Genomic DNA, 16,860 nt, shown 5'->3' on the forward strand with positions numbered 1-16,860 from the left:
TGTGGAAATGGAAGGCTTCATAAAGAGATGTTGGGGAAAAACTTTATTAAACAGACACATTATAGCTCATGGCCTTCATCTGGTTCATCAAGAAACTGATTTCAAACATATTCTGTGGACGTGGACAAAAATATTTGCTAAAAGAAGGTAAATATAGGTCTGTATTTATCATTTTCCTGTCTAGATGGACAGATAACTGCTCGTGTTGCAAATGAAAAATGGAAGAGACTTCAAATTTTAAAATTCTCTGTGTGTGAGACATGGTGCGTTTCTGAGATGCAGCCCTAACACTGGCTGCCAGTCTGAAACAGCGGTTACTGCATAGGAACAGTGAGGAGTGCTGCGGAACTGTGATGTCACAGCGCCAGCGCAGACCAAAACATGGCAGCCTCCTGGTGAGTTTATAAACTCAAATTATTCAAAATGCAGATATTTAGTGAGTTTTTTAGTTCAATATACATACTAGAGATACAAATATCTATCCAACAAGATGAACTTGTCTGATCGTGCAGGGTTCCTTTTAAAGACCCTGGAGAATCACCCAAGTTCAGGCTTGCTTGAAAAACATCTGTAAGGGCTATGAAGGCAAGATATAATCACTAGTATGGCACAACAGCAGGCTGCAAGGGGGAAAAAAGTATGTGGCTACGCTTTATGGTCAACAGTTCTTTAACTTGGCAGAACGTGTGTCTCTTCTTGTCGTATACTTCAATGTCAGTCTCAGCGGCTAAGTCTGCTACTCAGGCAGTGGAAGTAAAGTAGTGTGGTAAAAAGAAGGGCTGGGTGGTTTCTGTGGTTGTGTGATTTGTAAAAACTGCAAGCAAGGGTTGAAAATGAGGCCAAATTACCTTGACCTTTAACCGTCAAAATCCAGTCAGTTCATCCTGGAGTCGTAGTGGACATTTCTGAAAGTTTGGAGAAAATCTCAAAGAATTTGTGACATATTTCGTTCACAAGCAAGGCATAAACCTGAGGCCAAATGACCTTAACCTTTAAACTTTTACCTCAAAAATTGAATTAGATAATCCCTGAGTTGTAGGGGGCATTTGTGCAAAGTTTGAAGACGATTCCTCAAAAGGTTCCTACTAGAGTCTCTCAAGAAAGGCCATGATGTGCATAATGCCTCAGGCTTCAGCTAAAAGTAAAGATAATTTACAACAATGAAAATATTACAACAAGACTGAAAGCAAATGGTAAGTGTATTGTTCTAATTTTCCTTCAGTGGCAACCTACTCCATAAAATCTGCCCCAGACAAACAGTACACTATAAGACACGGGTGTGAACCAGCAGGTGAGCCCCTAGCATCGTCCAACATGTCCTTGAATAAGAGAGGCCCAGTTAGGCCAAGGCACATATTCTTGTTTAAGATCTCTTGCCAGGTTTGGCTAGCAGAGTCTCCCAGCCACACATTTCTATTAAATATATGTAATTACCAGCGCTGTGTGCCCCTAATAAGCAAGGAGAGCCAAGTGGCACAATGACAAAGCAAACTGGGCTAATCCCTGTCACACTGTTCTGATTTCTTCTCCCAGCCCGCTTTCTCCCAGGACTGGTGAGCCTCTCCTAGCGTGCAAAATCTTGAAGTGATTTACACACTGCTGCTTCTTCTGCCATGACATCCAGCCTTATCAACAATGCTAACATGGAGACCTGTGCAAATCTCTGCATTTGAAAATATAAGAGGTGTGATTAGAATGACTTAAAACATCCTGGTGCTCCATCTTTTCTTTTTTTTTTTCCTTTTTTTTCCTTTTTTTGCTGACTCTTTCCACACAAAGTGAAAAATGTGCACAGGATGCAGGAGTGAAAATGCTGTGAATGGACAATAGTAGCTGTGGTGTGCTGCACAATGCAAATTAATTCACCAGTCAGTGAAATTCAGGCCTGTGCAGAGGGGAGCACAAGCCACACATTTAGATGAAAGAATATGCTCATTTTTTGGCCTTCTGTAAGACAAAGGGACTTTGATCATCATCCAAAAATGTGAAATCCTCTTCAGGAAATTTTAAAGTTGAAAAGATCAGCTGAGGATGAGATATAAGCAATATTTACTGACTGTATTATACAGACTCAATATGCAACAATCTCAATATATTAATATAACCAAATTCAAACAAATCCTTGGTACTTAGATTGTTAAGTACTAATTTAACCTAAACAGAGTGAAGTCAGACCCTCCTGGATTTGCTATTTTCAGCTCAGAATGGCACTTCCTTCTGTGTATGTTTCCACACTGGCTCAGACATGTTCGATACATGTTTATTTCACAGAAACCTTTTCATCTCTGACCATTAGCCTTTCTCCACGTGGACAAAGAGAGAGAGAAAGACAGAGAGAAATGCTGTGTCTAGAGATTCATTTCACCAATACAACAACAGGAGAACATGGGGTACTGGGGTTGTTGCTAAAGGCCTTCCAGTCCTTGTATTACCCAGGAGAGATCAGTGTCCACATCCTACCGTAGGCACAAAGTCTGATTGTTCCCAGTTCATGTTCCCCTCGCTGGGGTTGCACTTTATCTCTGATTCTGCGTGTGATTTTCATGGACGGGATCTTGAGGTGCAGCTGAGGGAGGAGGGTTTTTGGTTAGATGAACCCGAGTTTCAGCTCTGCTTTTTGCAGATGATGTGGTCCTGTTGGCTTCTCTATTTCTCAACGCGTCCGGCCTCATGCCACCCCCTTACAATAACAAATCATGACCCATAAATGTTTTTTAAAACTCAAGCATTCAAGTTTATATGATCAAGAATGATACCGTTTTGACCTGAGATTTAAAGACCCTGTAAAGTGAGAATAGATCTGTATTTAGGTTTGTTGTATGACAGGTCACTGTTATGAAGCCCTGAATCAAATTTCAGTCAAATAAAACATCTCTAAGTTTCTAAAATTAAGTTTCAAAATCATGAAAAATGAGGCAGTAATATCTGCTCTAGGATGGTGTGGGCATGTCTGTTGAAAGAGCTGAAGCCACGCCCACTCAGGAGAAATATGAACATTTTCAGATTTAAAAAAAATGTTACTGTCTGAATGTTGACCTTATGATCAGAGTGCAGCTGCCTGACTCCGTGCCAGAGAAGAGACAAAGTCTGTTTTCTAGCTCAGATCTCTGCTATGATGCTTTAAATGATACATAGACCACTGTAGCCGATGGATTTGGCTAACTTACCTCACAATGAACAAAAAAACAGCATTTAACTGACTGTTAACTTTCAATAAAGGCCTTGACATCAGCTAACAAAAGACTGTACCGAGATGAACTGCTCCGTGATATTATATATTGTAGTGTTAGAAGGGCAGGGTCATTCCCCACTGTGGGCTCATGACATCATCAGCCTACATATTGGCCCCGCCCGCATGAACCCAGCCAGGAAATAGGTGAAAAACTTAAGTCTAAATCCAGAATTCAGTCACATATTGATTTCAGTGTTTTCACATGTTTACAGCAACCATAGTGTGTTAAAACAAAAACCTTGGATTTCACTTTACAGGGTCTGAAAAAAATGTACTCAGTAAAAAATAAACAAAAATCCTATGCAACAGTTGAGAACAATGGCTCTAAAATATTATCCCATGTAAATGAGATCTGCTGATCAAACTCCTGCAGCCAAAATAGACAATCACATTTGGCGCTTTACACCAAGGCCTGTCAGTTTTTGGCCCTATTACAACAATGCCGGTCTCTACCTGAATTCCTGCTCTTTGGCTCTTTCCTTATTTTCCCTGAGTTAATAGTGTTTCATCATAACAATGGCCTCTGGTAGCTCAGCAAAACTGAAGCTACATACTTGAAAAAAAATCCCAGAAACATAAATGACTATTTGGGTTAAGGACTGAAACTCATTTCTAGTATTCTGTAGACTCTTGTTATTATGCACATTGCCTCTAAATTAGAAATCTTAAAGGCTGATGTGAACTTGTGTTTGCTGAGGCTTAAAGTTTCTTATGGGCCGCCCCTCACTTATTTTTTGTCAACATCAGTTAGGAGGTTTAGTTACTCAATTTGCCAAACTGACAGTCCCAGCTGAGACCGTCTCTCTGTGTGATATAAAACCATTTCCTGCCTTTTCTCTGCCTACAATACAGATGAACTTCTTCTCCTAATGGCGCTGTTTTGATTACAGAGCCCTGCAGCTGTGAGACTGATTAATATCGAAATTATACCAAAGCCAACATAAACAAAAGAGACAGGAGAAGATAAATGAAGAGGAAAGAAGAAAACATAGTAAAAAGAGGAAAAGTTCAGAAATGGTTTGTTGTTGAAGTACCTGGCTACAGGAAGGATGTTGAGGAGCAGGAGGACGATCCACAAGCCTGAGTCCACAGATTTAGGTTTCCAGAGTGCAGCAGCCATATCAGTTTGCAGAGAGGACTCCTGTAGAGAGAGAAAGAGCTACAGTAAAGCTGCAGATAAAGACCAGCAAACAGCTCATAGGCTACTTTAGAAACAATGTAAACATGTTTACAGCTCACTTTATTTCTAATTATCCTTTCAAGCCTCAATTATAATCCACCCATCACCTCAAGCCGCCTGCTGACTGGATTATATTTTTGATTTATCTGGTTAAAGGTGTCGCTTTGGTCTTAAACGGATACGCTGATGTTTTTATACCTCACGGCACGCTGCTGTCACACATCATGTTCTGAGAATATTTTACCCTGCGACATAAATCAAACAGGTTGACAGTTCTGTTAACAGCACACGATCTGCTCTCATGTTCTCTTTGCACAGTGAGTTCACCTCACAGCCACAACACAGAGACTTCTTTAAAATATTTCTTTCTTTACATGTAGGTCATTACATTTCATATTTTATACAAGATCTCCCCAGAGTCAGAGTATAGGAGCGCACACTGCAGTCCGTCCCTCTCTTCGCTTATCCCCCAGCTGTACAATCAGACAATAGTCAGGTAGTAATTAGCTCAGTGATGATATTTACCGGTGAGCTGTCACACCTGTGTGGAGGACAGCATCTCCTCTGAGCCTGAAGCTGTTGATCCAAACCCACCTGGTTAACCTGTTGTGTTATGCAACTGCAGAACGTGTAATTGTTTTCTTGATGAACGCTCAGACAACCCGTCTGACGCCTTCAAGACATCAGATTCAATTAATGTTTGAGTTTATTTTAAATGCTACTCTGTGAAAGCTGGTCTGCAGGAGATGGAAGAGAGGGCTGAACACTTTATAGTTTTATTATGTTCATCATGAATGAGAACTTTTCTAATTTTATATCTTACTGGTGAGTAAATATTTACAAATGATATAACTATCCGTAATATCAAAATAAAAACTGTTCTGTTGTGTTACATCAGATTATCTGTATACATATATATGGTCAAAAGCATTTGAAGACACCCTCCACTCTTCATGGAAGGCTTTCCACAAGATTTTAATTGTTTCTGTGGGAATTTGTGCCCATTCATTCTGTAGAGCATTTATGAGGTCAGGCACTGATGTTGGATTCGAAGGCCTGGCACACAATCTCTGTTCCAGTTCACCCTAAAGGGGCTAAGTGGGGTTGAGATCAGGGCTCTGTGCAAGCATCGTCAAACTATGTCTTTATAGTCCTTCCTTTGTGCACAGGGGCACAGTCATGCTGGAATAGAAGAGGCCTTCCCCAAACTGTTGCCACAAAGTTGGAAGCATAGCATCGTCCAAAATGTCTAAGTATGCTGAGTCATAAAGATTGCACCTCACTGGAGATAAAGGGTCTAGCCCAAGCCCTGAAAAACATGATGCTGTAAGGCGTGCAATGTTCTCCTGGCAAATACAGACTTGCCTGTCTGACTGCCAGAAAGAGAAGTAGGATTTGTCACTCCACAGAACATGTCTCCACACCTCCACAGTCCGCTGTCTGTGTTCTTTACACCAACCCAACCAACACTTGGTGTTGGACTTGGTGATATGCAGCTTGCATGCAGCTGCTCAGATAAGGAAACCCAATCAAAGACACCAAGTTTTTGTGCTTAAAATGTTGATGAATGATTGGAACTCCTAAACATCTCCACTTTCTAAAAATATCACTTACAGTTGACTGCGGAATATCCAACAGGATGAAATTTCACAAACTGTCTTATTACAAAGGTGGCATCTATCACAGCGCTACATTTGAAGTCACTGAGCTCTCATACTCTATTATTTTATCTTGTTTGTTTTTGTTGTCCATCCATCTTCTTCTGCTTATCTGGGTCCAGGTCGCGGGGGCAGCAGTCTCAGCAGAGAAGCCCAGACCCTCCTCTCCCTGGCCACTTCCACCAGTTCCTCTGGGAGGATACCGAGGCATTCCCAGGCCAGCCGAGAGATGTAAACTCTCTAGAGTCTGCTCTGGGGTCTCCTCCCAGATGGACATGCCCGAAACACCTCCCCAGGGAGATGTGTTTTTGTTACATTGTAAGTAAAAGTGACTGTACGTATAGCAAACCCCAGGAAGAATAGCTGATACTTACTCGTGCTATGAGGATCCTAATAAATAAAGAAACCAGGAAGAGTAGAATAACTCCATCTCTAACCCAAGGTGGCCTAAAGAAACTTCAATTAGACTTTGCCTCTGCACCATTCATCATGACTGAACTCTTTTTGATTTTCTGTACCTGCAACCTGGTATTTATTTTGGTACATCTCTGCTGAGTTTCAGTGTGCTGAGTCAACTCTGAAATCAAGATGCTGCTGAGTGGTCATGAGTGGGATGTTGGACACTGGAATCAAACCCCTGGTGTCGTTACCTCTGTAGCACTGTGTGACCTCCAAACTCTCCTGTACTCTCCAACAGTACTTTGTCTCACTACTTGAAAGCATCACTGGAATAAAATGTTTCTCCTTGCTATGTCCATCAAAATTTATAAAAGAATGGAAGGAAAAACTTAGAAGAGTCATGCCAAGTTGAGCTAATGCCACAAATGAAAATGCACCATGAGTGGCAACCTCAGATGTCAGGAAAAAGGTGACTAAAAAATAGCAAAATAGCAAAATAGCAGGAAAAAAACTTGAGGCTGGCTCCAAAAGTAAGAAATCCCCCATTTAAACCCATATTAAAATGCCTTTTCCTACAGCTTGGTCACAGCCTTGTGCTTATTCTATCTCTGTTACTCAATTATGTAATCATGACAAATGTTTGTGGATTTAATATTTTCAGTAACTCCCACTTTTTAGCATTAAGGTTGTGAGGTATGGTTGCTTTGACTGACAGGTTGGTCCTGCTTGCTTTGCATTCACTGACCTGTACCTCTCAGCAGTGTTTGTGTTGTAATGGATGTTTTTCATTGAGAAAATGGACAAATAACAGACCAATTTCAGTTTATGACCATATAAGACCTCTGGGCTTTTTTCAGCAGTTGAAATTATTTTACTGTTGTATTAATAGTGATAATAATATGTTTATGAATTCACTGGCTAGTGCATAGGAGTCATCATTGTTTTGCCAGTCAGTGGAGTCAGGATTTCTTTTCCCTGAGAGACTGTGGCCGTCAGTAGAGACAGGTAATTTTAAGGTCAAGTAACCTGTCAGTTACCTGCCACTCTCTGAACAAAGAGAGCCTTTATATTTTCTACAAGCTCTCTCAGTTCTTTAGTCTGACAGATAAACAACTGTGGTCAGCAACTGCCACAAAGAAAATCCAATCCCAGCCTGCAGTTTCCAGATTGTCTGTGCAGTCTAGAGCCAATCACACCCCTTCAAGCATATGCTTGTGTTTCAACAGTACACACTATGATCTGTCTACAGAACTTGCAAGAAGTTCAATCTCCTGAACAGAGCCGATCTATCCAAACAGGAAGTCAGACACAGGAGCGCATAAAGAATACTGTTGATTTCAAAATTGAGCACAGTGTACAAAACAGAGTACCTGTAGTATATCTAATCATTCTATCAACAAGAGGTCAAAACAGGAAGTACTGTGCTCTGTCTCAGACATTGGTCAGTACAGGTGAGGGAGAACCTCATCTATACTGATGAAGAAAAGTCATGGTGCAGATGGATCCTATGGGATTGGGTGTAAGGGGAACATAAAATGAATAAAATGAATCAAACACTGGATGGCTTTTCTATTTTTCATAATTTGGTGTTTGCCAAACTCTCCCTCCTCTCCAACTTTATCCTCACTTTCAAATACGCTGTAGAAAACATATATTCCACTGATAACAGACCAAAGACAAGTTATTTAATGTTCAAACTGATCAAATATTTTGTTTAAATAGAAATACACACACAACCTGAATGTGCTGACTGCAGCCTATTCCAGAAAGTTTAGGACAGGAGTGTGTTATGCACTGTGTTACATCACCTTTTCTTCCAACAACACTGCAAGTATCTGGGGAATGAAAACACAAGCGGCAGGAGAACTGAAAGTGTAATTCTTTCCCATACTTGCTTCATGTGAATCTTAAGTTGCTCAACAGTGCAAGGTTTCTGGTGTCATATTTTGCACCACATAATGTGGCACACATTTACGATGGGAGACAGGTCTGAACAGCATACAGGCCGGTCTAGTACCAGTCTGCTTTTATTATGAAGCCAAGCTTGCAGAATGTGGCTCGACATTTTCTTGTAGAAGAATCTGTGAAAAAGACATCTGGAAGGAAGCAGCTGCTCCAAAACCTGGATGTACCTCTCAGTGATGATGTTGCATTCACAGATGTGCAAGTTACCCATGCCACAGGAACTAATACACCCCTACACAATCAAAGATGCTGGCTTTTGAACTTTACAGTGATAACAACCTGGATGTCTTTTCCTCTTTAGCCCAGAGATGATTAAAACATTGATAGGATACATACTTTTTTATCTTGTATGTATCTAATCCATCATAATCCATTGTAAGTGTAGAGGAAGCTGCTTATATACAGACACATGAGTCCATGGTCAGATGACATGTCGCCCATAGGACATGGCAGACCCAGACTGACTGCAGAGTGCAGGCCTTAGTGAAATTAGAGTTGGATCTATACCAGCAAAGCAAGTTGATATTTTGGCAAAGGGTGAAATCTAAGCTGATGATGTCATTTATGCTTTATAAGGTTGGGATTGCCCTAACCAACGTCAGATGATCTTCATCCAGGGTAAGGACAACGTCTGTCTACTTCTTCAATAAAGGTACATATGAGTATAGTTCTTAGTCTTGTGGTTATGAGTTCAGTGTGTATTATTCTATACCGGTGCATCTTGGCATCCACTTTGGAATAAAACAGACAATTGAGGAACTGTGGCTATTTGGCCACTGTGATTATAATGAGGGTACACATTAAGGCACAAAACACATTAATCTTCTATCAAGTATGGACTCCTGAGGTCACAGCACACTTTACCTCTTTAGGTCAGCCCATGTCAGATGAGCTCAGGCCCTGAGGAGTCACTGATACTTCTGGATGTTGTTGATATATATGACTTTGACTCTGCATGGTAAACTCTTAACTTACATTTGTAGTTGCTGTGACATAGTGGGTTAACTGACAACGTTTTTTCTGAAGTGCTCCCAAGCCCATGTTGTAATATCCATCACAGGATGACGCAGCACTGTCTGAGGGATCAAAGGTCATGGACATTCAATGTTGGCTTTCAGCTTCTGTTGTTAGTGATTCTTCCACATTCTCTGAATCTTATGGTGATATTATGGAGTGAAACTTAAAATTTCTTATAATTGCATATTGAGGAGCATTGCTCATAAACTGTTGGACCATTTGCAAGGTTGAAACCTTACTGTAGAGCCCGACCAACAGAGTTTTGGTGGCCAATGCCAAACCAATATTGGGGGATAAAAAATTCCAATAACAGAGACACCGGCCAATTACATTTTTATATACATTTTAAACTAGAAAAGCACTCAGAGAGTGCAGACCCCTGCTATTAGCCCCATCTTCCAATAGTGAAGAATCCTTTAAAAAAATCCTGGATCCAGACGGTGATCCAGATCACTCCCAAAATCTAGTCAGTTTTTCCTTATGCCATTTCTGACATTTCCTAAAAATTTCATCAAAATCCATTCATAACTTTTTGAGTTATGTTGCTAACAAACTAACTAACTAACAAACCCTGCCGATCACAGAACCTCCTTGGCAGAGGTAAAAATTAATTAATAAAATAAAAACTTTTGATTCCCTTGAATAAAGTTCAAACGTGTTACAACGACAGAGACTGAATGCAGAACATTTGACTATTTTCATATACGTACTTTTATAGTCAAAAAAAGAACCATCATGAGAAAAATGCTGTGCAAAAATACAGTAACCTCTGGGAAATAAAATTACAAAATAAAAATCTATAACTGAATGCAGACATGTACTTTTTACATGCCACCTCCATGAATCTAGCTCGTACACTTCCTGGCCACTTCATCAGACTAAATTTGTTACGTTTCAAATGTTGTTGACTGTCAGAAAGCTGCTAATTCTTCTGTATGCTTCTCATTGAGGTGGTACTGGGTGTTGCCAACCCCATTCACATGACCCAGAGGGTCAAAATATTAGGAACGCCTCCTACTACAACAGCAACCCTCAATACAATCTCAGTGATGAACATAAAGAGAAATGAACCATCTCTCTGACAGTGTCAACAACATTTGAAAGTCATATTTACTGAAGTAGAATTCATAGTGTGCATTACATTTCACAGATGTGTCTAATGAAGTGGTCAGTGAGTGTTTTTACAAACAATGAATTCATCATTATCTGTAGGTAATAGGTGGATAAGCAGCGTCATAAAAGCCACCCTCTCTGATGTCCTCTAAACATGTGTTCACATTTACTCTATCTCTCTGAACCGTGAAGTCATCAAACTCTGACCAGAACGTTCAATAACTTTCCCATTTAGTTCCCAACTGTGTCCCAACGTTTTGGAACGTACTGTATGGAATACCTTTATAATGTGTATAATTCCTAAAATACAATAAAGCGACCCGTTTTTGCCGTAACTATCTTGTCTGTGCTGTATTCAATTAAAAATAGGTTGGAAAGGATTTGCAAATACTGGATTCTGTTTTTATTCACATTTTACACAATGTCCCAACTTTTTCAGAATCTGGATTTGTTCCATAACAAAGTTTTGGGGCTCACTAACTGAATCGAACAGCTTTTTACAGACTTTTATCTTCCATTCGTTTGAATTGCTTCCAAAACAAATTTCCAAGCCCAGCATGAAAGAAGCGTTTTCCCATCATGAGTTACTGGAAAGGAAGTTTTGCAATTTGTGTCTCAGAGAGTAGAGAAGGGTCATTTTTCAAGGAAAGAGTATAAGCTGCAGTCTCACTTCCAACACCAATCATACTTCAAGGCTTCAAAACGTATCTCTAACGGTGACTATAATGAATGTGGGCTGAAATATTTAAGTCAATCTTGAATTGAAAACATAGAACAAAACAAAAAAGTCTCCCTGAATTAATCAGAATAAATAAACCGCACACAATCATTAGCAGTCATTGTGCGTGCTTGAGTGTCATCTCTCAGGAATCAGGAGAGATGACGTTGATCACAAGCTCTGAATCTTTGAGTGGCGCATTAAAAACAAATTGACCAAACACCATCAGGATAATCCATCACCTAAACCCAGAAATAAAGCCATTATACGACAGCACACAGTTCCCTCCTTCCTTATATCTCCTCCCTACATGTTGCATAGCGACTGGGCTCCTTACTCTGTAATTATTGTTAATTATTGCAAGGAGGTTACAGTCTGGCAATTTAGAGAAAGATTAAATGACCCCTCATTAAAAAAACATGCGCTCAGAATACTGAATGCAGCTTTAAAAAAATAACAGGAGGAAGACGAAGACGAGGAAACCGAATCTCTGCAAAACACTGAAGCTCTGCAGTAACACAGCCGTCTGAGGATGCACACGTGTAGCAGCTGTGTGTCGCACTTAAAAGGCTCTCATTGTGCTTTTGTGAGGCCCGGCCCCCTTTCTTTTATAGCCCCCATACAGACTGAAGATCAAATGCTTTCCTGAGGGGGTTTCAGTGTTGTCTGCAGAGCACTGATCATTACAGGAGGAGTAAACAAATGAGTGGAGGCTGCTTGGTGCAGCTACAACCCCAGAGCATCCCCCTGCACCGTGTTTATGACTCTGAAAGCACTTTAAAAGAGCTTTCTGAATATTGATTATATCTAAGCACCAACTTAAATCAAGATCTAATAAATCTGTGCACTTGCAGGGATGCTTGTGAGCCAAACAAATCTGTATTACCAGCTAAGTATTTTAAAATGACTTTAATGTGCAAGAAATACAAGAGACTGGAACCCAAAGTGTGAGATATTTCTTCATAACCCTCTTCAAAAACAGTCTTTCAACAATTAGGAATAGTCTGATGTCACTGTTTGTGGCATTTAGGATAATTGCAGGCCTTTTCTTTTTGCTGTGCATCAAATTAAACAGCTTCTGAGCATCAAATGCTCTTTAAAGCTGCACAAAATAAAGTTGAAAATTGTTAATGGGAAGGGAATCAAGAAACCCAGCACAGATTGTCCAAAATGCTGAGGAACCAACTCAAGATCTGATAAATTCAGTTATATTTGTGCTACAGGACTCAGTATTTCTTGCTGAATATTTCAAATTGGCTTTGATGTGAGGAAGAAGATGACTGGCACTCAAACGGTGAGATATTTTGACATAATCGTTTGAAAGAAAAGGCTTTATAACAATAAAGCGTAGTCTGACGTCACCACTTGTGACATTTGGGATAATTGCAGGCCTTTCCCTCTCATTGTGCACTACTTACAGCCTCAGAGCACATCATGCTCTGAAAGCTGCACAAAATAAAGCTGAGTGATGGAGAATGGGAAAGAAATCAAGCACAGGAGGTCCAAAATAAGCCCAAGACATAATACATCTTCATGCTGGCAAAGAAATCTGGATCATTACCTGGGTATTTTAAAATGACTTTAAGAATACCAGGAGCTGACTTTGTAAACTGGAACCTAATTTGTGAGATATTTTAAGACAACCCTTTTATAAACCTTGTTTTGACCAATAGAAATGGTCTGATGTCACTGGTCATGGTGTTAAAATAATAACAGGCATCTCCCTCTATCACTTAGCCGCATTCATCAACACTGTCTGCTTACATCAGCTCTCAATAAAGTTTCTAACACCTATTATCAGACTTGCAGTGTGAGACGCGTCTTGGCTGCGACACGGTTTCCTTTCTGACTTCTTGAGTGAACACCACATCTCCCTCATGTCATGCATGATTAGCAACCAAAATAGACGAGAAAATGATAAAGATATGTCAAAGTGAAAACAGATTTCTACAAAGTAATGTCAACAGTTTGTGAGGGCGGTCTGATCTAGGCAGATTTACGCACATGCTAAACTTGCAAAGCAGATGAATACGCCCGTTTCTTTGTTTCTCACTGGTGAATCCATCTTGCAAAGCTCCCGCCTGAACCGTTTAGGCCCGGTTAGAAAGTGACAGGACCAATCAGCGACGAGGGGCAGTGCTTTCGGGTGCAGCAGAGTCGTGACGTAAGCAAGCAGCAACAAGAGGCCAGTATAGTTATGGCAGAAGACATTAGCATATACGCTACTAAAGTGCCAGTTTTATCAGAACTTGACGACATTTCTTTGTTAAAAGAAGAACAAAGAACAGCAGTGAGTTGTTTTCTTTTCAAAAACGACAAAATTCATGTACTGATATGTCTACAGTCGCCATGGTTCGCGCTATGCAGTTCTATATGGAGTTTAGTCCTCTGTAGCTGCGCACGTGCACCTCCAGTAGCGGCTACGTCGTGTGTTTTGTTGCTCTGATGGCCCATGAAATTGTGACAGACAGAACATTCATCCAATCACCCTCCAAGTTTTTTTCAAAGGCTTTGCCCTTTTCCAAACACTGTCTATTGAAGGTTTTCCACATGGATGTGTGAAACACATCCATCTGGTGTGTCAGGTTACACATGTGCCATATTCCCTCCATTTCTTGATGATGGATTTAACTGAACTGTGGGATGTTCACTGCCTTTGACATATTTGTATCCATGCCCTGAGTTATGCTTTTTAATAACCTTTTTTCTGAGTTGTTCAGAGTGTTCTTTTGTCATCATGGTGTAATGGTAGCCAGGGATACTGATTAACTCCTGACTGGACCTTCCAGACACAGGTGTCTTTATACCAAAATCGCTTGAGACACATTCACTGTACTTAGGTAATCCCAGTTTCACTAATTGTGAGAATACTTGCACCAATTGGCTAGACCTCTGTTGTATTAGGTCACTTTTAAGGTGGTGAATATTTATGCAATCATTTAGCCTACACTATACATTTTCATTTAATTGAGATTATGTTGTATTAATCTGTTTTCACTTGACATTAAATAGGTAATTTTGTATTTTTGTCAAAAGATTGATTCATAAAATCAATAAAAGGGTAAATGTCCAGGAGGATGGATAATTTTTATAGGCACTGTAAATGTACCTTTTGAGTATAGAGTTTAGTGAATAGTCTTTAATTCAAACTGGATGTCAGCATAGGAGGTGGGCGGGGCTGAAAGGCACATCTTTACTTGTCATCTTCTTTAGAAGAGTTTATCGATGAGGCCCAGCGTGCACCAAATTCCATAGTTTCTGAGCACCCCATGCTCTACAAAGCTGCACAACCTAAAGCTGAGCAATGGTTAATGTAAAAGATATTAAAAAATAGGCTTAAAAAAGGTCTAAACAGGCCTATTATTTTGGACTAAACTGATTAAAAAGCATTAGAAATACAGCCTTTCCCTTGTTACTGACGGAGACATGGCCACCTGTGTGGAAGCACATTCTGTCATAAATTTGCGCATAAATGTGTTGCATCGATCAAAATCAATGTTATAGGAAATGTCATTAAGGGATAATTTATTCTATTAGCTTGTTTTAATTAATGTTAGAAACATGTTTAATCAATGCACTCACGGGACATTTGACAGGAATTGATTACCGTTCAGTTTCATTAATCCAGGAGTGATGAGGTGTTATTGATGTTCAGATATTTATAGGCGTCGGCGTAAAACTTGGACTCAGTGTCCTGTTTGCCATAAATAAGCATCCATCCATTTTTTAATGCAGCAGACCATCCCCCCTCGGCTGTAAAATATGACAGGAATCCTGAAGGTCCCAGTGAGTAAAATATGTCTCTGAATCTGAGGCAGGTTTTCAAGTAGGCCAGGTTATCCCAGCAATAACAGGAATGTCTGAGTATCCTGCTTATTTAACCCAATCTGAGTCACTTGAAAAATCCACTTATGAAACAAAAATTGTAAATGCAGCCAATTACTCAGAGTGAAGTTCATGCAAATTAGTTGAAATGTTATTTTTTTCCATAATTTCCGCCCTCATCTCCCTTTCAACGGATGTCAAGCTTTAGGGCAGGCCGAGTCCCAGAGTGTATCAAATTAAACTGGTGCTCCTCACAAACGCTGGTAAACACAAAACTGCAGCCAGCCCACTTATCATTTTCTGGCACATATTTTATTTCTCTCTTTCTTTATTTGCTTTTCTCACTGTACTTGTCTGCTCAGGGTTTATATTAAAGATAATTCCGGATCGTTATCCATTAAAGATTTTATGTTCCTTCATAAAATCTACAGGATGCCCTCAGGCTTCAGAGGTATCATTTCCCCGTCTTTATAATGTCTGTCTGAAAATTGCAATGCTAATTTCCTGATATATAACACCATCTATTCAAGTTATTTCCACTCACATGGGGGCCGTCTTTGTACATAAGTCACCTTTAAGGCTGTAAATGTCCTGCATGAATAAATCATTTAAAAAAACAGTGATTCTTGTGCGCCGTTAGGTTTAGTCTGTGTAGACTCAACTGTGGTAGTGATAAGGTTTGTAGAAGAAGAGCTGGAGTGTGAGATCTTGTCACTGCAGAGCCTAATTATGTGCTAAATAAACTAAAACGATGACAAGAAAGAATCTAAAGAGTTAACTCTTCTCATTAGTTGGTCCATAAACTCCATCCATCACATTTTATATAGGATTCTTATTTGCTCTGTTTGTTTAGTTCACATCTCCTCAAGTCAAGCACCAATTAGAGCTGAAGCAAAGAATCATCCAGAAAGCTTACCAGGCACTACTCTTACAAGTGTCAACAAATTCTCCTCATAAGAGAAAGACAAACAAGCATTAAAAGACCAGATGCCGGCTCGCTGTCTACAATGCTGCGCCCGATTTACCAATACCTGTCATGCAAATGAAGGGCTGAGCCGTCCCCGAGGCTCCGATTGAGCTCCAAACGGAAAATAAAGAAGGACGGGGAGGAAAAAAAAAGGAATGGTGCTTTTGTTGCCAATTAAAAATAGCTTGCCTAAGGTGACAGTAAAGCTATTTCCCGCTCTTCTAACATTTGTTTTTTATTCCTCTGTCAGTTTATTTTTTTAATATTTCAGTTAAAAGAGAATGAGTAATGTAATCACATTTGACAGAAATAAAGGCCATAAATGCTTTTGATGCAAATGAGCCGAATAATCTGACTGGAAAACAATGCACAGTGATTTTTTTTCAACAATAAAGGAAATAATACATTAGAATAAGAAGGGGAACTGCCTGTCTTCTTACAGAAACAACCTTTACATTTCTTAACATGTAATTTATTTTATAGTTTATGTATCATAATCTAAAGAAAAGTTAAATCAAGATTAAAAAAAATTATCCAGGTCGCGGACTGTTTTGAAAGCAAATAAACCCCCAGTGTCGCAGTTACCACATATTATGTAAAGGATGAGCTAACATTAAAAAAGCTGGATTCATCATCCAATAAACACTGCAGACTGCAGTAATTGTTGAATTTAGGACACAGCTCTATAGGCATGTAATCCAAGTGGCTGCTTGCTAAAAATAGCCCTCAATTTAATGTGACAGTACGCACTGTGCATCTGCCAGGGGTCTTCATAGTCTGTGATAT

General features: G+C 39.8%; 1 protein-coding gene across 3 annotated transcripts in view; it reads right to left on the bottom strand.

Annotated features, from left to right (window-relative positions):
* The window catches only part of gabra3 (gamma-aminobutyric acid type A receptor subunit alpha3), a 232,004-nt gene that overhangs the window by 150,835 nt on the left and 64,309 nt on the right, over positions 1-16,860 (bottom strand). For all 3 annotated transcript variants that reach the window (XM_041801837.1, XM_041801835.1, XM_041801836.1), the window contains one exon: positions 4,267-4,373. In XM_041801837.1, coding sequence (XP_041657771.1) covers positions 4,267-4,352 — 86 coding nt within the window. In that variant the 5' untranslated portion in view covers positions 4,353-4,373. The remainder of the gene's footprint in view (positions 1-4,266; positions 4,374-16,860) is intronic.

This window comes from Cheilinus undulatus, linkage group 12 (assembly GCF_018320785.1).
Source record: "Cheilinus undulatus linkage group 12, ASM1832078v1, whole genome shotgun sequence".
In the NCBI taxonomy this organism is placed as follows: Eukaryota; Metazoa; Chordata; class Actinopteri; order Labriformes; family Labridae; genus Cheilinus; species Cheilinus undulatus.